Source organism: Anser brachyrhynchus (assembly GCF_964034855.1).
Source record: "Anser brachyrhynchus genome assembly, chromosome: 24".
Taxonomy (NCBI): Eukaryota; Metazoa; Chordata; class Aves; order Anseriformes; family Anatidae; genus Anser; species Anser brachyrhynchus.
In genome coordinates this window covers 3,702,407-3,722,357 of record NC_137717.1, presented here as the reverse complement: position 1 = coordinate 3,722,357, position 19,951 = coordinate 3,702,407, and the positions used below count along the sequence as shown (strand labels likewise).

The window sequence follows — 19,951 nt, the reverse complement described above, 5'->3', positions numbered from 1 at the left end:
GCGTTACGTTTGGTGCTTTTGGTTGTACTGGAAAAATGCAACAAAAAGGGGAGGGGGAAAACAGGTGGGGAATAGGGTGACACAAAGCCAGGCTGCACAGATGGGGGGGCCGAGCTCTTGCTTAAAGAACTTTTCAGCACTTGTGCTTCACACTTCGAGGCAGGAAGGGCTGTACTTGAGCCTGCTCAGAGGCACCCAGCTGCAGGGGGAACAGCGGGCTTTGTGTTTTCAGTGGCACAGAGGTAGGGGCTGGGATCCACTGGGGCAGGGGAGGGGGCTGCGATGAGCTCGGCATGGGGAAAAAGACCTCAGGCATTACAGAAGTGCCTGTGAAAGGTGAACGGCTCTGACACTGCGCGGTGAGGCTGGTGGTCACAGAGCCGGTTCCCTTCTTTAAGATCATGCGTAAGTGCTAGCTGAAAACCAAAAGCCTCTGCAGCTGAACATGGTTGCCTGCCGCTTGAGTGAAGTTCTGGCAGCCCAAATGCTGTACGCTCCCCCCTTCTTTCCAAGGATGAGAAGGATGCCAAAACCCAAACGCTATTAAGAGCACGAAGACATTAAATACGCGGCTTTGACTTGCCAAAGCTGTCACATGGGAGCCTGGGGCCTTCTGTTCCCTTCAGTTCTGCTTTCTGTGCCTCCTTGTGTGAAATGGAGCCTAATGTGTGGGGCTGGGGCCTCGGCAGGGGAAGGGACAGGGGGATGCACATCCTGAGGGGAGGAGGGGGTAAAAGAAAAGCCCTGCCCTTGTGCCCCCTTGTGCGGGGGCGGGAAGAAGGGACAATTCCTCTGCTTGATGGGGAGAACCTGAACGATGCCCGAAACGGCAGCAGAAAGCTGCAGCTTCCTTGTTCCTTCGGTCTGCCCCTTGCACGGCAGCGAGCCGCAGGAACGGCAGCGGCCCTTGTAAGGGAATAACGCCAGGAACCCCATCACGCCGCTTCCCACCACCACCACCACGGGGATAACCCCAATTCCCACCACCCCCCCCCCCCAGAAAACCCAGGTTTTCGGCCGGGCGGAGGCTGCGCACGGAGCCCGGCCTCCCCCCCCCCCCCCCCCCGCGGGCATCCTCCGCTCCCCCGGCCCGGGCGAGGCCCCGGGGGCGGCTCTGGGTGCCCGGCGCTCGGCAGGGCCGCGGTGCGGGTCCCCCCCCACCCCGGGTCCCCCCCCCCGGTGCCGAGCGGAGCCCGAGGCCCCCCCCGGGGGCGGCAGCACCGAGCCCCGGTGCGGGGCGGGCCCGGCGCAGGGGGCGGCCGCTGCGGAGGCTGGGCGGCAGCCGGGGCTCCGCGACCTCCGGCGGGCAGCGCGGCCGCGGCGGGGCTCTGCAGGTGCCTTCGTGGGCAGAGGGGGGAGAAACCGGGGTCGGCTCCGGGCTGGGGGCACCGGGACGGGAACCGAGGGGGGGAGGAGGCGGCGGGGGGAGGCTCCGCCGAGCGGGGGCCTCGCCCCCTGGGAGCCTCCCGGAGCCGGGCTGGAGGCTGGAGGCGGGGGGGGGGAGGCCCGGTGCTGAGCCGGGTTTCCGAGCGAGGGGCTGGGGCTGGGGCTGCGGCCCCGAGGGAGGCTCGGAGGGGGGGGGGGGGGGGGGGAACGGATGCTGCGGAAACGCCCCGCAGGAAATCCCGGGTGCGACAGGGGCAGGGGGAGGCTGGAGCCGGGCACGAGCAGGGCTCGGGGATCCCAGCGCTGCCCCAGCGGTGCTCCGGCCCTACGCCAGCATCCCTTAAGGCTTCGTGGCTGGGAAGAGCTTTGGAGGAGAGCCCCGTGCCTGCGGGCTTGGGAGGGCCTGAAGCGACCTCCAGAGCCTCCCCTGCCCGGCTGCCTCCACGGGGATCCCACTGCCTGTGCCCCAAAACCTCCCCGGGGGCACCTTTCCCGTGGGAACCGTCGCAGGCCGCAGCTCCCCACACATCGCAGCAGGGCTTCGCCCTGGGAAGGTTGGGTTTGGTCAACGCTGCTCTCGCCCGCGTGCGCCCCAGTGGGACCCGAGGCTGCTCCGGACCAGCAGTGCGGGGCGAGGGCTGGCGCAGTTCCCTCCCCGTGTCGCAGCATCACGGGAGGGCTCAGGTCGAGGGGGAGCCTCCTTAGCCAGGCAAGGTGGGAAAAGAGCGCTCAAGAGGGGAGCCGAGCGGCAAAGAGCCGATTTTTATCCCTATTTGTGCTCCTCAGGCAGGCGTGGGTTATGGACCTATCTGCTCCACTGCGATGAGGAAATTCTGGAGTGTAAAAAATAAAAAAAAAACAGTCCCGCTCCCTCCTCCTCTGCTTCCAAACTTTGAAAAGCTTTTCCTGTCTGAGCCGTGCCTGAAATGACTGAACTTGCCAGGAGTTAAGGCTGTAAATCAGCACCGGGGCTGGACGGGAATTTGGCTGTTTTCCTCCACTTGTCTGAGCAAGAGCAGGTAAACGGGCACGGGCGAGCTCACCTCGAGCGAGTTCTTTTCAGCGAGCCTTTAAGGCCACCATGAAAAGGCAGAGCGGGGCTGCCTTTATCTCGGCAAGGACAGCAGCTTCTGAAGTGTAAATATAGGAAGCTTGCTCGGAAAGATTACGCTGCTGGATGTCAGTGATGCAACCGGATAAACTCACGCAGGCTGCATTGTTTTCATGTAGTGTCATATGGAAAACACAGAGTTGAAAACAGACGGTGAAAACCTCCATCAGATTATGTCCGTGCTCTGTTACTTCGTTCCCCGAGGCAGCTCCTCATGAGGCAGGGCAGGGTGTCTGGCCAGAGCCTCGAGCGGGGATCCTGCAGGCGGCTGGCAAGGGAGGATTGGGGCTGCTCCTGGAGCGGGAAGTTCTCTCAGGATGTTGTGGGAACAGAACATCCCGAACCCCTGGGAAGGGCCGAGCTGAGCTTAACTAGGAGTTGGTGTATCCTGGTGAGTTAATTATTTCATTGATTAACCCCATGCTGGTGTCCTCTACCTCTCCAGTCTTCCCGACTGTCGCCTGCATGGGGCACTCCAGCAGGGCTTAAGTATCACATCAGCCTCCTTCATATTGCTATTTCTGGTGACTCTCTTGTTTCGGCTACAGAGGCCGCTCTCTAGTCATGCAGGATTTTACATATTAAAATAAAAAAAAGCATTCAAACAGCCCCTGTTGCTGAGATTGCTGAAGCCGCCATTAAACCCCACAGCAAAACTTTCTTTTTGTTCCGAAGGTTGTGCCGGGTGGCGGCGAACTGGACTTTGGCTGTGTCATGGCAACGGCCGTCCCTGAAAAGCTCAGCCGCCTCTTCGTTAACGTGCGGCAGGTCCCTCAGCTGCTGGCCCCGCTCTCCCCCTCCACCGTCAGCAGTGCCGAGGTGCCGAAGGTCTTCTGGAAGCCCTACATCCACACCGGCTACCGGCCGGTGCACCAGACCTGGCGCTATTACTTCTCGACGCTCTTCCAGCAGCACAACGAAGCCATCAACGTCTGGACCCACCTGGTGGCCGCCCTCATCCTGCTGCTGCGGTTCCAGCAGCTCTCGCAGAGGGTGGATTTCGGGCAGGACCCGCACGCCCAGCCCCTCCTCATCATCATCGTGGCGTCCATCACCTACCTGACCTTCAGCACCCTCGCGCACCTCCTGCAGGCCAAGTCCGAGTTCTGGCACTACAGCTTCTTCTTCATGGACTACGTGGGGGTGGCCGTCTACCAGTACGGCAGCGCGCTGGGGCACTACTACTACGCCATCGAGCCCGGCTGGCACGAGAAGGTCAAGGGCTTTTACATGCCCGGGGCCGTCCTGCTGGCGTGGATGTCCTGCGCGGGCTCCTGCTACGCCAAGTTCCGCTACCACCAGTCCGCCGGCCTGCTGAGCAGGCTGTGCCAGGAGATGCCCTCGGGTCTGGCGTACATGCTGGACATCAGCCCCGTAGTGCACCGCATCTACACCGCGCCGCCGTCTGAGCGCGCGGACCCGGCCCTTCTGTATCACAAGTGCCAGGTCCTGTTTTTCCTCATCGGCGCCTTTTTTTTCTCCCACCCGTACCCGGAGAAGTGGTTCCCTGGGAAGTGCCATTTCTTCGGGCAGAGCCACCAGATCTTCCACGTCTGCCTGGTGCTCTGCACGCTGGCGCAGATCGAGGCGGTGGTGCTGGACTACGAGTCCCGGCGGCACATCTACTCTTCCCTTCACGGTGACCTGGCTCACAACTTCTCTGCCCTGTGCCTCGTCACCGTGACCTGCTCGGTCCTCACGGCCATGTGCATGGCCCGGAAGGTGCAGAACAAGCTGAGCTTCAAAGAAGATTAGGAGCCCCGTGGGAGAAGCTGGGGCGCTCGCCCGCGGGCCTGAGCGGTTCCTCTGCAGCTGGTTGCAGCGATGCCGTGGCAAAGGCGACAGAGTTCGAGGAGAAGAGGAGAGAGACGCTTTGCAAGCTGTTTCTCGGCACTGCTCTGGTTAGGGAGGGGGAATAAGAGCTGCTCTTCGTGCTTTTTTAATTCACAGTTAATCCCAGCTTGTTCTCAAAATGGTACACTGGTTTCGTTCAAACGTCTGAATAAACGGCTGGAACAAAACGCTGATGGTGGTGCAGCCCTGTGCCTTTGCAGATGGGGGCTGGGAAGGTTTCTGGGATGTTCCTGAGTCTTGGGGCAAAAAGTCAGGAGCTGCCAACCGACTTCCTCGCTAGCGGTGGCAGCATCCAACCCATTAAAGCAAACAGACCCATGGGGGCTTGTATAAATCATAATGAAGGGGGAGCAGGTTTATTTAAAATTGGTTCAGGCCCCTTTTATATGGGTTAGGGAATTGTGCAGAGCTGTCCACCCAAAGAGCATGCAGGTGGGCTTGGGGTGGCGGAATTGGACCAGCTCAGGTTGGAAGGGTCCCCAGAAGATCACCAGGCCCACGCTGCATGGGAACAGGGAGCCTGGGTGGGATGGCACCCCTGTCAGCCTCTGGTGATGGGGCTTCTGCCACGTCCCTGCGGAGGTCCTGCCCCCGATCGATTGTTCTCACCATAAATAATTTCTTTCTTATATCGGGACAAAACCTCTCCCGGTGCGGCCTGCACCCATTGCTCCTTGTCTTCTCCTTGTGACGAGGGAGCCCCCACCCGCTTCGTGGCTGCCCTCCAAGTACGGGAGCCCTGCGGTGAGGCCCCCCCCGGGCCTGATCCTCACAGGGAGGAGAGACGCAGCTCCCTCAGTCCCCGCTGCTGGTGTTAGCAGCAGGCTTTCGGGGGCCGCTTCCAGTCCCGTCACCCAGAGCATTCAGGAAGGTGGCGAGCAGCGTGGGGCCTGGCAGCGAGCCCTGGGGGACCCCCCCCTTTGACAGGCCGCCGGCCGGGGTAAAGCCACTGATCGCCCCCCTCCAAGCGTGGCCTTTTTGCACCCCCCCAGCCCCTATCCCACCAGTTTGTCTACAAAAGGCTGCGGGGAGCAGTCTGCTTGCTGAAGGCCAGGTCAGCAGTGACCACTGCTCTCTCCACCTCGACAGAAGTTGTTCCCGTCTTGTAGGACGCCATCAGGTTAGTCAGGCACCGTCTGCCTTCAGTAAACGGGTGTTGTTTTTTCCCAATCACCTGCTCCATTTGGCTGGTAGTAATTTCTAAGAGGGCTCCTTCTGTTACTTCCCCAAGGACTGGAGAGGCCGGGCTGAGGTTGGTTGGATGGAAGCTGAACGGATCGCTGTGCGTGGGGAGAGCGCTGCTCGGTGCGGAGCTGCACTGGCTGCCACGGGCAGGCACGAACCCAGCTTGTTTGTCACCGGCTTGCACCGCTGGCTTTTTTGGGTTCGGCGCGGGGCCCCGGTTGCCTCCAGATCTGCCAGGAATTTACAAACGAGTGGAGGACTTGAAGAGCTCCTCTTACGTGACTGCTGTCATTGCCTCTTCAATTTTTGGTGTAGCCTTACTCCTTGCTCCGATCAGATTTATGATTTTTTCTCTTTGCCTTTGCGATTGTGGTGGAAAAACAAAGAAACCAGTTTTGCTGAGAGCAGTGCAGGCTTCCCTCTTCTATGACATTCAGATTTCCCTAGGCATTGGCTTCTTGCTGTATCAGACTTTTGCCCAGTCCCATTTCTTTTAGGGCCCAATTAACTGCTTTATTCACTGGGCTACAGCAGGACAAACGGCCACGTGCGCGGTGAGCAGCGGCTCTGCAAGAGCAGTGAATGATCTTTGCTCATCAAGGGAGAGCTCCACACAAACGCACCTTCTACAGTGTCTTCAGGGAAAAGCAGTTGCCTTCTCTTTAAACGTGCTGAGGCACATCAGACTGGATATTTCTTGCTTGTAGGAATGGGATTTAAATGTTGTCAACTTTGATCTACAAAATTGCTGTGCAAGAAATTCCTAAATAGTACTAAGCTGGTTTTGAGCATTCAGCATCTTAGCAGGGAGTGTTTTGTGAGTACAAGCACCCTGCTTGCTTTACAGGAAGCTTTTTACAATATAGCGAAGAACTTGAGCAGCAAAAAAGGGCGTCCTAAACGAAATGTTGCATGCTATCTAAGCTTAAAAATAACTAGTGACCAAAAAACCACCTTAAACCTTTTGGATAAATGCCAGGGCATCTTCAGAAAGCTCCCTTGGGAAAGCAAACCCACAAGTCTGCACCTACTAATTCGCACGTATATCATAGCAATAAAAACTGATTCTATAAACCAGCACAGAAAGCAGTCAAAGATCAAGAGCGTGTGCCTCTCCCTTTATGTGTTGTTCTGTGATCTGCCCCCGGCACAGCTGGATTGTGCAATCATAAAGACAATATTGAGTATTGTGGTTGTCCAAATTTCTCATTATCATTTGCGATCCTAATGTTGCTGTTGAATGAGACTACAGGAGTGAGTCTGCGTCGTCCCACAAGCCTGTAGGACACGTCGCTGATGTCCGTGCCTCTCGCTATCTAGCTGGCCGTTGTGGGTCAGACAAGTGCAGTAGAAAATCAAAATCAATTGTACACATAAAGTGCACATTATTGATGAGTAGGAATGAAAAGGTCTGATCTTAGGAGAATATTTCCACGACTGAATGATTTTTATGGCGTTTGACCCTGAGCTAAGAAAACATAGTTTAGTAGGCAGATGAAATTTGGAGGGTATTTTGCAGCAGAACCAACTACAATAAAATGTGGGTGATGTAGCTTCCTGACCTGGGAGAAAATAGAGTATTCTCTCCTATGTCACTACTCGTGTTGTTGCTAAACTCTGAATACTGGCAGGACAGTCTGTGTAAATATTCCTATCTGCAAAATATCTGGACTAAAGTAAAGAGCAGCATATCGCTGCTGTAAAATTGCCATCAGCACTTGAATTCATTTTCCCTCCTGACCGGTCAAGTTGTCATTTGACTGAAATGCCCTTTTACATGAGATAATGCATCTTGGAATACTAAGTGCAGATTGATAAAGGTTTCTCCTAACATAAATCTTTTACAAAAAGAGGGGATCCCCAGACACCATAGCTCAGTCTCTTCTAATTCTTGGGATTTTCAAACAAAGCTTCAGAATCTTTGCAGGGGGTGGGGGGTGTCCATGGACCGCTCAGATGGATTAAGAATCTTTTGTACCAATAGCAGAAAAATATTTAAAAACCTACTTTAAGTATTTAATAGAAATGGCTGGCTGGAGACCAATAGCTTGCCAAAACGACTGAGTACTTCCAGCATGCTGTCATTCAACTATGAAATCGGACATGACCTATTGACTGGTCCTCAGCACCAAAATTAAAAGATATTGATGAGCGTCGGAGTTTTCAGCAGAGGAAGTTTATTCATCCTATACAGGCCACTTGTATTGGCGATACACTTTGGCAGGGCACTGATCAGAAAAATCTAAAAGAGCATTATAGTGCTAGTTATACTTCTCAACGAATATTGATCCTAGCGCAGGAGTGGCATCTTAATACCAAGTGTGCATAACAGGTCCGAATTTTTGGCTACTGTGCTGCTAACACAAGCTCCAGGAAAACCTCTGTACACAAAGCAAGCATAGTTCTTTCTCTAGCTTCCCTTTTCTAAAATGAGGTCTCTTTCTCTTCCCTCTCCCAAACATTTTGCATGCATTTACTAAATTTTAGAGTGTTTGAATGGATGTCACCTGCTCCATTTTTACAGGCTATATATAAATATTACTCAATCTTCAGAGTGTCTGACAGCTAGACTGGGGTGGTAGCGACTTGCTCCTGAAAGGAAATACCAAGTTATACAGGCTGGGAAAATGGAGTAGCAGTTGCAATGTTTAGGGGTGTTTAAAAGAACTCAATATGACAAGAGAGGTGGCACGGGGAAAATAAATGAGGGGTCAGGAATCATGGAATATAAGGACAGGTGCTGTATATGAAGAAGGATCGAGTTTGGAGCTGCCCAAAGTACTGTTACTGTGTTTTGTTTTGTTTTGCATCAGGAGCGCAGCGCTGAGCTGTTACAGCAGAACAGATTTTCTGCAGACATTTACACCGCATTCCTTTTGGGAGGATTTACATTCTTAGATTTTGCATAGCCAAGCTGAATGTTGCTATTGTGATAGGTAAAATATAGCTTGGTTGTAGCTGGTGGTGTAGTTGGTGGTTGTAGTTAGCCTTTTTATAACCATGTATTAAAAGAATGAAAGAAGATTATTCCAATGCCTTGACAGAAGCAGCCACAGAAAATCAGTATCAATAATTATGCCGTTAATTGACCAAGTTAATATGGCTACTGTGGTAACAATTTTTCATAAGTAATGTCTTATGGGATTACAGGGGTAAACCATCTTCTGTTGGTCAACAACTATTTCATTTAAATCAATAAAGGAAAGCTTTTTTACTTGCTGGCTTTCGAGGGCATAAAGAACAGAGTTAATTGTAGGGCACTAACGCCATGTTGTAAGTGCATCTGTGTAGTGACAGAGGTCTTCTGAAATTCCCATTTCAATTCAAAATAAGCAAGTTTCCTTTAAAAAACGAAGGAAACCACAAATGAATCAGACAACAAAAACTCTCTGCCCCAGAAAGGAGACTGGAGGGTCTGGTAGTATTTGCCCTGATGGTCTGAGCTCTAGCCTGTGTTGCTTGGGAACTCTACGTCATGCATCGAACTGATGAAACTCCGTTCCCAAGACACCAAAGAGAATGAAATTCTCCTGGTTCATCAGAATATCTCTGCCTGATGTCTTTGATCACCCGTTTATCCCGTACCCATCACCGAGGCTTACAAAGGGCAAAAAGCCTCCAAAGGTGGAGACTTGTGAAGCACCCTTCTCTTGCTCCTTCCACCCTGTCTTATGAGCTCCTACGTTGGGCAGTTTATGGCAGGGCTGTTTTCTTCTTTTGGCATTGTACACATAAGGTGCACAGGCTCCTCACTCGACCACGCTGTGCTAGGACGCAATGCAAAACTTGAAGTTGTCTAAACCAGGACCTCAGCATTTCTGCTGTGACTGAAGTCGCTAAGACGTCTGATCGCTCCGTCTGGAAGGACTACGTTCATGATGCAAAGCCAGCCTATGCCCAGCGTTAGGACAAGCAGCGTTTTGCAATCAAATTAATAGGTAAGGGTGTGGGAAGGGGTGGGGTGGCCTGGGGTATTGCTTTCTTTTTTGCTGTTTACCAGATGCTGAGATGGTTCTTAAAGCTTGGAAGGTGCTGGAGAGGGGAAAGGGAAGATCATCTGAAGGAAGTCTGAGCAGTGGATTTTTTTATTTTTTTTAATGGGATTTTTCCCTGTAGATGTTAATTTGATTACAGTTAAATTAGGCTTGGAGCTGTAGCAGGCTGGCCAACAGATTGATTTTCTCCTCCCTCCATCCCTGGCAAGTATAAATTCAGTGTGCAAGGCTTGCACTCCGTCGGCTGCTCCAGTAGTGAACTAAACTGTTTATAATGTGAAATTCGCTCACGCGGATGGAAGATGTCAGGGGTTGTAACTTTTCATTGGATGCCATAGAGCTTAATTTTACAGATTTTTGTAAAGAAAGGTATGTTTTATTTATAATGTGCTGTTTATTTGTAATTTGTTTATCTTTTTAAAATGTCTAATACCTATTTGTCTACCAATACAAAAGTGTATTGTCATGTTTAATAGGCTGTCTTAACATAAAATTTCCTCCGTGGTCATCAGTATTGCAGCCAAGACTTCAACATCCATTTACTTAATATTCTTCAACATCCATTTACTTAATATTCTTATTTTACAGGGTGAAAATTAATTACATATGAACCAAAAACTCTGTTAAACCACCCTTATCCTAAATAATCAGACTATTCTGTTTTTAATATAACTGAATTCTGAACAAAGTAAAGTTATATCCACGAATATAACTGTTACCCCTGCACATACAGAAGACAGATATTTTTGTTAGTGTGTACACCCACAGAGGTGCTGAAACGGAATTTATAATCTTGTTCACTCTATAGTATCCTGTAACAGAGGAAGAACCAAAAATGTGAAGTAAATGCAAGGTGTGTGATTACACGTATATTACCAGTTTATCTGTACTCGGATAATAATTATTTGTGAAAATGCTGGTAGGTAATTTTTGCATAAATCATTCATTTTTCATAGAACCACAGACAAAGATTGCAACACTTGACACTTAGACACTCCATTCTGTATTTCATATGCAGGTATCATTGAGCAGAGGAAAGTGATCCGATTATGGTGATTTATTTATTTGTTTATCGTTGTGATCCACAAACCAAAAGCTACTGTTTGCTCCCAATTATATGTTCAAAAAAAGACTTTTAAAAAATTTAACACTGCATTTCTAGTGAGATGTTTTATTCCCTCATGAGGGTCTTTGTATAACCAGTTTTCACAGCGAAACAGTAATTGGACATTAGCATAACCTCAGCTGCAACACGGGGCTCAGAACACCTGAAAATGAGGACCAGGAAATATTTCTCTGTTTGCAGAGAAATAAAACCTCATTACCTTCACAGCTGCCCTAAATATAAGCACACCGCTCTCACGCTGGTGTCTCTTGGATGATGTTCAAACAGCCCCCAGGGTGCACAGAACCCTGCTACCAGTCAGGCACCTGATTTTCCACCGACTTGGATGCAGACCCGGGGTGCTGCATTTCTCGTAGTTTCCTCCTTATGGGGCTGTCTTTTACTGAAATCAGACGCAGGTGGACGATGCACTTCTTCATCTTGTAGATGAGAAAGAATAATGCCCGTAATATCAACAAGGAGTGGGTCATGTTGCCAGCTTTACAATGTGAGATAGGACGTTTCCTCCCAGTATAATTATTTTCATAATGCGTTAAGGAAGGACTGTGGCTTTTACAGTATTTGATACTTTTTCTCTCATTCGTTTCAGTGTTAAGATGGCAGAATAACCATGGGAGACTGGAATTTCCTTGGAGGCATTTTAGAGGAGGTCCACATTCATTCCACCATTATTGGGAAGATTTGGCTCACTATCCTCTTCGTATTTCGAATGCTTGTCCTCGGAGTGGCAACTGAGGACGTCTGGAATGACGAACAATCAGAATTTATCTGCAACACTGAGCAACCTGGCTGTAGAAACGTGTGCTATGATGAGGCCTTCCCTATCTCCCTCATAAGGTACTGGGTCTTGCAAGTTATCTTTGTGTCTTCCCCTTCTTTGGTGTATATGGGTCATGCCTTATACAGACTAAGAGCCTTAGAGAAAGAGAGACAAAAGAAGAAAGCTCAGGTAAGAGTGGAGCTTGAAAGCACTGAATTGGAAATGACCGAATATCGGAAAAGGCTGGAGAGAGAACTCCGGCAACTGGATCAAAGGAAGCTGAACAAAGCACCCCTGCGAGGCTCTTTGCTCTGCACTTACGTGATACATATTTTCACTAGGTCTGCAGTGGAAGTCGGTTTTATGATTGGGCAATATCTGCTTTATGGGTTTCGGCTGGATCCCCTTTACAAATGTCAGAGAGACCCATGTCCAAATGTCGTTGACTGCTTTGTATCAAGACCGACAGAAAAGACAGTGTTCATATTATTCATGCAATCGATAGCGACTGTGTCGCTGGTTTTAAATGTCTTGGAAATTATCCACCTAGGATTACGAAAAATTAAAATGGGTCTTTGTGGGCAGGAGGAAAACAGGGGTGGCCATGGCAACTTCTACATAAACAAATCTAAGAAATACTCTGTGATACCACGCTCTTCTTTGGGAATACCTGCAACCCCTCCAAAAACTCTTCCTTCTGTACTTAGTGGTTATGCATTTTTAATGGAAAAGCAAACCGACACTGCCATCTACCCGGTTCTAAATTCTCCTCCCATGTTTCAGTCTATTCAAAATAACCATACAGAAAATAGCAGCAACTACACTCACCACAATCAGGAAAATAAATTGCCGAGGAAAAGGCCAGCTACAAGTGCTTTAAATGATCAGAATCAAAATATTAGCACAAACAATGAGGCCTTGCCTAGCAGGCCTCAGACTGAAGCAAACAATTCTCAGAAAGAAGCTGATCAGAAACATTTCCTTGCTGGTACACAGAATGCAGATACAGCTCCAACTATGTGCTTGAGAAGCTTTGCTGAAATGCCATCGCAACCGTCTCTGCAACCTAGCACTTTTCCAGCTGCCAGCTTCAGAAGGCAGCAAGGAATCGTTTCCTCCTGGAACTGCTCCGCAGCCGTCGAGAGCGCCGGCTCTTCCACGAATTCTCTCACAAAGTGCAGCAGCAGAAGACAAAGCAGTCTCAGTGCAAACCAAGGCCAGCCACCTTCCAAAACCGACATCAGAAATCCCAGCCGCCCAGACACTCCCGACTCCGTCGGGGAGGCGAGCTCCGGCTCTCGCCAGAGCAGGGGCTGTGGCAGCCCCCAGCTGCTCACCGTGTCCGGGCGCCCGTCCCTGTCCAGCAGTGCCGGCAGCCGGCGTGCCCCCACCGACCTGCGCATATAGCGCGAGCGCGCCGGTGAATCACGCTACTCGGTGCCAGGGTAGTTACTGGAAGTTGTAATATACGAGCTATTTATAAGAGTAGCTGCCTCGTTTGACTTTAACCAGCTCTTTCACGGAAGTGAAAATAGAAGTTGTGTAGCCCTTTGCTTATTAGCTAAGTAACTTTTAAACAGTCCACTTCTTGGCAATGAAAGGATGGCTTGAACCTCAGTGCCGAACATCTGCGTTAACCTCCCAGCTAAAAAGGGTTACATACATCACATAAATCCACGCATTAGGAAGTCAGGGCTAAAATTACAGCTGTACCTAAACCAGATAAAAGTAGAAGACAAAATTACAGTCTAAAAATGTATTTTACAAAGACCAGTAAAGGAAGTTAGGCTAAAGAAAGCACTAGAACACATGAGAAATACGGATTATTAATAAATAACTTTATTCTTAATCTAATAATTCAAACACATAGTTGATAGCTCTTTGAGAGAAGAATGTCACGTATATTCTGCTGTTTGAACTATTAAATACAAAAATAACAAAACATTTGATAAATGTTTCACTTATTGACTCCGCAGCACATATTTTTTCAGTGTATCACCACTGACTTCTTCAGCAGAGAAATCAGCGATTCTCCTATCTTTTGGTGTCACAGCGCACAGACACAACGCCGTGACCAGGTCAAACCTTCCCAGGCCATGGGCCTCCCCATTTATTTTGGTGTCAGTAATACTCTTTTTGGTGTCAGTAATACTCTTTTTGATGTTGGTAACACTCTTTTTGATGTCAGCAGGAATCTTTTTGACATTGGTAACGATCTTTTTGCAGTCAGTAACACTCCTTTTGACATCATTAACGCTCTCGTTGACGTCACAGCGCACAGACACAATGCCGGGACTAGGCCGAAGCCCCACAGCCTCCCCAGGCCGCAGGCCTCCCCAGTCTTTTGACATCAGCAACCCTCATTTTGATGTCAGTAATGCTTTTTTGTGACATCATTAACACTCTTTTTTATGTCGGTAACACTCTTTTTGACGTCACAGTGCACAGACATAATGCTGGGACTAGGCCGAGGCCTGACAGCCTCCCCAGGCCGCGGGCCTCCCCTGATGTCATTTTGACACCAGCAACCCTCATTTTGACATGATTCACGTTTTGTTTTGATGCCACTAACACTCCTTCTGACGTCAGCAACCCTCACTTTGACGTCACACCGCCAGGCCGAGGCCGAAGCCCCGCAGCCTCCCCGGGCCTCCCCGGGAGGCCGCCCTCGGGGCGTGTCTCCCGGCCCCGTCGCCATGGCAGCGGCGGCCGCCCCGGGGCCGTAAAGGAGGCGGGCGCAGGCGCGCGGCCGGGCCGATGGCGCACTACAAGGTAGGGGCAGCGCGGACCGGCCCCGGCGGCGCCCCCCGGGGGCTGCCCGCGGACCGGGACCGGGACCGGCACCGGGACCGGCCTCGGCCTCGGCGGGGTGGGGGCCGGGCTCGGGCCCGTCCGTCCCGCCCCGCCGCGCTGACCGCCCGGCCGTCCTCCCGCAGGCCGCCGACTCGAAGCGGGAGCAGTTCCGCCGCTACCTGGAGAAGTCGGGGGTGCTGGACACGCTCACCAAGGGTACGGCGGCGGCGGGGGGGTGCTGAGGGGGTGCGGGGTCCTGGGGGTGCCCCTGCGCTGCGGGGGGGGAGTGTTTGGGGGGGCTTTTCTCACAGGTAACCAGGGATAGGACCAGAGGGAACGGCCTCCAGTTGTGCCAGGGGAGGTTCAGGCTGGAAATGAGGAGACATTTCTTCTCAGAAAGAGCGGTCAGGCGTTGGGACGGGTTGCCCAGGGAGGTGGTGGAGTCCCCGTCCCTGGGGGTGTTCAAGGAGAGGTTGGACGTGGGGCTCGGGGACGTGGTTAGTGGGTGATGGGGGTGGTAGGGGGTGGTTGGACCAGGTGAGCCTGGAGGGCTTTTCCAACCTTAATGATTCTGTGAGGGAAGTAACAGGAGGCGTGCCCCAGGACTGGTTAAAGGTCCCTTCCTGAGCAGGGCTCGTATCTTCTCTTGAAGCTAGCTGGTAAGCTTTCACTGAATCATTACGGTTGCGAAAACCATCTGAGACCATCTGGTCCAACCACCCCCTACCACCACCGTCACCCACTAACCCATGTCCCTAAGCACCACATCCAACCTTTGTAGAAGCAACTTTGTATCAGAACGGGGAAAATACTTGTGCTGCGCTGAAGGATACTTTGGTTTTCTTTATGGCCTCCTCTGACTTCTTCTGAAGTGTTCTCGAGAGCCTTCCGGCAGTGTGTTAATATTCCTGCTCGACAACGCACGCTGTTTGAAGGGCGAACAGCAGATCTGCGATGTGAGGGAATGGGTTTCATGCTGAGGCTCCCAGCCGGGTGTGTGGGTGCTGTTTGGCTTCCTGTAGGTGTTTTGTACTATCACAGTTTGAAGCACCCTGTGCGATAGCAAAACAACTCTTCCAAGCACTGTGGCATCTCGATTTTGCTTCTAACTTAGGTGCTCAGTGTAAAACCTGTGCAGTTCAGGCACCTGAAACTGGGAGAGGGGCATCAAAGTTCCCTGCAAATACTGCTTGGGAAGGATTTATGAAACCAAACATCTACAGATGTGTGTGTGCCACTGAAGACAGGTGGGGTGATTGTGTTTGGGAACTTTCTGACTGCTCATGGGGCTGGGTGCCCCAGATACAGGGTTGGCATATGTATGGCTAGTTTTATTTAAGCTGTCAGGGTACTGCTGCTTGTGCCGAGCCCTCTGGCACTCTGTTGTCCACAGGAGCCCCAATCCATGAAGGTTTTCAGTGAAGTGAGGAATTTAATCACCTACTCTGACAGTAGCCTTTTAGTTCTGTACCTGTTTGATGGAGGCTTGCTTTTATGCTGAAAGTTACAGAAGTGCTGATATACTAGTGCTATACTTGTTCTGTACTATCCCCTAACTAGTCAGTGACTAGTTAGGGGAACAAAAAACCCCTTCTGGTTAGCTGTTACAGTGTGGGATGCTCTGTTCTCTCCCGTACAGCTCTACTCTTAACATCAAAGGATGTAGGTGAGAACCTTGTTAAACAGAAGAACGTGCTATAAACATGGCATGCAACGCTTATGCCTTCTGACTGTTGGTATGTGTTTTAAAAGTGAAGAGTTGCATGAACTTTTTTGAAATTGTTGAATATTTTCTGTTTGCAGTGTTGGTAGCCTTATATGAAGAGCCAGAGAAACCAAATAGTGCACTGGAGTATCCTTTTTCTCTTCTGTGGAGTGCTTATGGAGACGTGCCACGCAGTGTCAGTGTTGTTTCTCACTTGCAGATGAACTGGAGAGACTTACTCAGAAGACTTAAACTCAGAAAATGCTTTCTCTGGATGATTTTAGTTACTACTAGCAGTCTTACAGGTGGCTCTTGATCCACTAGGACAACATATAATAGACAATTGGAAATTCCTCTGGCGCTAAACCTTTTCCAGAAACCTTAAGACTGCTGGCATTTTCCAGTGTTTCTGGCTGCAGTTTATTACCAAAGCATTTGGTAATATTCACAAGCATGTATCAGATTATTCTTGGGTGAAGACTTGTCAGAGAGCTATCCAAGTCTGACAGGATACAAGAGAATTGTGCTCATCAGTGTGTCAGCATTTATGAAATTAAGTTACAAGCTACTACAAGATGTTGTAGACCTTCCATGTTAGATTTAATTACTGTATCTGTGGCTTCTGAAGTCTGCTTCTTCATGCTGCCCCTTATTCTAGTATTATTTGAGTACACGAAGGCAAAGAAAAAATATTAAAGGCTTTGTTTCTTGCTGTTCGTAGGCAGCCTACCTTTTTTCCTTTTTATTTCTTAATGTTTGAAACAAGTTGAAAAGCTACCATATTCTGCGTTTCAGAGGAAAGAAAAGATTGGTGTAGCAAAATGTGAGCATCTCATATGTACTGATGTCACTTTTGTATGATATACCACTGAACTTGAAAGGCTTTCATATTTTTGTAACTTCATCCTGTAGGATGAAAAGCTCTGTAGTAATCTGACTGGTTTGATGCAGTTTTGGCCATGTTTATTGCATCACTAACTTTTAATTAAGCATTAAAAATTAAAACAGTTATGCTGTCTAACTGAAGAAATACTTAACATCCAAATACCAGCTTTCTGAAGCATCATTTGGGAGCTTCAGCTCCTGAGAATCCAGAAATAGAGGCACTTCGCCTAGAAGTGGCAGAGATGAAAGAAAAATACGAAGCTGTGTTGGAAGAAAATAAAAAACTGAAAACCAAGGTAAAAGTCTGTCTAGTATTCTGAAGTACTTCTGCATATCACAAGCAGATACTTTGACGTTTACAATACAGCTAACTCTTTTTCACTAGAATAACTGATAAATGTTGTTAACATTGTTTAGCCTTGGGGCTGAGGAATGCCAGCTCATTCCTGGTAGACTTCTATGTAGTACATTTTTTTTGATGGGAAACTTGCATTATATAATATAGCTTTACTAACTAGAGAATTTATTTTGTGAAAAATACCTGTATGAAGGCTAATTCTGTATCATCACTCAGTCCTAGCTGGATATTTTTAAGTTACCTGATACGATGTAGCTTACACTTCCACAAGAGCTTTGAAAAAGAGGGTGGTGGTGGTAAGCTAGTATATCTGCTATAGAGGCTTTTAAAGGGCTCACTGAAGGAGGAAAGTTGTGTGTTAGTTTTTGTATCCTGGTACGGATTTATACGCGGCAGGATTTTACCAGTGGAGGTCACTCTTACCACGTTGAACATTAACTTGCCCTTTAGTTAAAACAGCTCTGGTACTCCTGTGTCTGCGAGGCTCTGAAGTGCTGGTGAATGCAGGGCTGTTTAAGGGGTCCCTAGGCCCTCTAAAACAGCTCAGAGATGTGAACGGCTTCCCTTTTAGATGGTAATGGCTGTAAAGTAAACAAGAAGTTTCAAAGTAAAACTTTGAGAGCCTTAATGAGCTAGTGTCATGGCTTTAAGCTTATGTGCCACTGGGGGCTTCCGTGTGTTTGTTTGAAGAGGATGGCTCTTCTCCTATGTGAACATCCCCGTGTTTTTTCTTGTATCGTGAACAACTACCACTGCTTCTCTCCTGGGAGAAGGGATTCTTGGGCTTTACGCCCTCTTCTGGAGTGTCCTCTTGTTTACTTAGCAATTCTCCTTAGCTGGTACCTGCCGAGTCCTTGCAGCCACACTTGTTCATGCTTGCTAGGAAATACGGCAGAGAGCATCTTGCCTCCTTTCGTGGGAGTGGCAGCAGACCAGCAGTCTGCTTGGAGTAGCTGAGTTGAAAATGCAACTAGTAAGTGGAGGTGTGAAAGCAGAGGGACCTGGGTCTCTCTTAAAGAGGTGTTGCTAAAACTTGTTTCAGGAAAGCAAGCTTTCCATAAGCCAAGCCTTTTAGTTTACTTGTACTTTGGCCTTCTTCATTTTCGAATGTTAATTTTTACTTTGTGTTTTCCATTATTAATGTTTTTTCTTTTGTTCCCTTCTACCTGTCATTTTGACACAGTAGAAGTTGTATGGATGAACTCATACGGATGTTCTCAGCAGGGAGAACTCTGTTAGCTTTATTTTCAGCATTCCTCTAGCATAAAATACACCCCTCTAATTGTGCCTTTACTGGTAACTTCAGTCATGCCTGAATAGGTGTTCTGCTGCTGTGTTAATCTGTGAAGAGCTGTTCTTTTCCTTAAGCTTACTGAATGCTATGTATTTACATGGGGGTGTGGGCAGAAATGCAACAGTTGGGTCCTTTACAGGAAAGAAAACTGACTTCAGGTTGTATACTGGCTATCTTGTGTGGTAAACTCTAGAAGAACATGCTCGAAATGCTGTTTTTGTGGTTCTTGTTAATGCCATAGTGGCTGCTGTAAATCAGTGTTGCTACAAGGGACACAATGGTATTTTAATTTGTTTTGATGCATTGATTTTTAACCTACTTCACAGTTTACAGGATGAGGGGTAGAATCTTAAGTAGGGAAGCTGGACTGGCATATTTCAGACTCAGTCCTAGCACTCGAACTGTTTTTGAAGCTTGAGCTTATCTTTTATGTTACCGAGGTCAAGTAAACATCTTCGTGTTTCTTTGGAAATAACTTTCCAAGTAAAGGTCACACTTGAATGCATGGCTGCCTAGGCCATGCTTTCTAGAAAGAATAATCAAAGCTGGAATGATTTCAGGAAGTGTTTAGATCTCATTTCTATGAGAACAACTATTTTATTTAATCATATATCAGTACAAATCAAAACTTAGAAGGCACTGATCAATACCAGCTGCTATTTTAGATTAATAGTACTTCATGAGACCTAGAACAAGAAACAGGGAAAAATGAAAGTGTATTTGAAAAGCCCACTTCTTACAGCTGTGTGATTATACAATGCAACAACTTGGTGCTTTGAAGGAAAGGTAATTTTGTTGCTTAACTTGAAAGTGGACATGCATAACTGCCAGGGATGGATTAAAATACAAAAAGTAAATGCAGCACTTCCAGACCAGACTGTCTTTCACGTTTCTTAATGTAGAAATTGTCTCTAAGATGTTGCAGCTAACTGAATTCCTCTCTTTAAATCCACAGCTGGCTCAGTATGAACCACCTCAAGAAGAGAAGCGTGATGAATAACAGTAGTTTCTCCTTTAATGCCTTGATTTAATAAAGGGCTTCCTGAGAACTGCAGTCCTGACTCTTCTGTGTGAACTCTGCACGTCTATTTAGGTACCTGACCATCTTAAAGGAAAACTAGTGTTTTGTGTGTAACTGTTTCTGTGCAGCTGCACCAGCAACTGATGAATTTAGACATGCTTGCCAATCTTGCTTTCTGTGCTGAAGAAAAGGTTGCTGTTAAAATTAACTTGCGGAGAAATGTGCCTGCCAACTTTGTGTAAGCTGCAGATCGTGGTCAATGATCCTGTTAAGCTGCTGATCTCCTGGTATTCTCTCGATTGGGAGGAGGGAGGGACCAACTGTAAAAGCAAGACCTCCAAAGCATGTTGCAGGCTGGTACTTGGCGCTGCAGTTAGGCTTCTGCTGAAGCTGATGTAGGGCAACTGTCTGCTCAAAGTGGCATCAGGAATGGGTACAGTTAAGTGAGGGACACAGCACACTGCTGGAGATGCAGTAC

General features: G+C 48.9%; 3 protein-coding genes across 7 annotated transcripts; all 3 read left to right on the top strand.

The window, feature by feature from the left end:
* Positions 1-1,207: 1,207 nt before the first annotated feature.
* Positions 1,208-4,518, top strand: PAQR7 (progestin and adipoQ receptor family member 7). Of its 3 annotated transcripts, none has more exons than XM_080567296.1 (2): positions 1,208-1,334; positions 3,173-4,518. In XM_080567296.1, the coding sequence occupies exon 2, from the start codon at positions 3,212-3,214 to the stop codon at positions 4,250-4,252; it is 1,041 nt and encodes a 346-aa protein (XP_080423422.1). In that variant the 5' UTR covers positions 1,208-1,334; positions 3,173-3,211; the 3' UTR covers positions 4,253-4,518. The 3 variants fall into 3 exon arrangements, with proteins under 3 accessions (XP_080423422.1, XP_080423424.1, XP_080423423.1); XM_080567298.1 differs by having other exon boundaries at positions 1,209-1,330; XM_080567297.1 differs by lacking the exon at positions 1,208-1,334 and adding an exon at positions 1,578-2,405.
* Positions 4,519-4,669: 151 nt separating this feature from the next.
* On the top strand, positions 4,670-13,922 carry GJA9 (gap junction protein alpha 9). 2 transcript variants are annotated; one of them, XM_080567264.1, is made up of 2 exons: positions 4,670-9,474; positions 11,247-13,922. In XM_080567264.1, the coding sequence occupies exon 2, from the start codon at positions 11,268-11,270 to the stop codon at positions 12,822-12,824; it is 1,557 nt and encodes a 518-aa protein (XP_080423390.1). In that variant the 5' UTR covers positions 4,670-9,474; positions 11,247-11,267; the 3' UTR covers positions 12,825-13,922. The 2 variants fall into 2 exon arrangements, with proteins under 2 accessions (XP_080423390.1, XP_080423391.1); XM_080567265.1 differs by having other exon boundaries at positions 4,670-11,494; positions 11,759-13,922.
* A 134-nt stretch (positions 13,923-14,056) lies between these two features.
* On the top strand, positions 14,057-19,506 carry MYCBP (MYC binding protein). Of its 2 annotated transcripts, XM_080567322.1 has the most exons (6): positions 14,057-14,189; positions 14,354-14,426; positions 15,850-15,876; positions 16,014-16,062; positions 16,967-17,096; positions 19,408-19,506. In XM_080567322.1, exons 1-6 carry the CDS (start codon positions 14,175-14,177, stop codon positions 19,450-19,452), a joined length of 339 nt encoding a protein of 112 aa, XP_080423448.1. In that variant the 5' UTR covers positions 14,057-14,174; the 3' UTR covers positions 19,453-19,506. The 2 variants fall into 2 exon arrangements, with proteins under 2 accessions (XP_080423448.1, XP_080423449.1); XM_080567323.1 differs by lacking the exon at positions 15,850-15,876 and having other exon boundaries at positions 14,102-14,189.
* Positions 19,507-19,951: the final 445 nt, after the last annotated feature.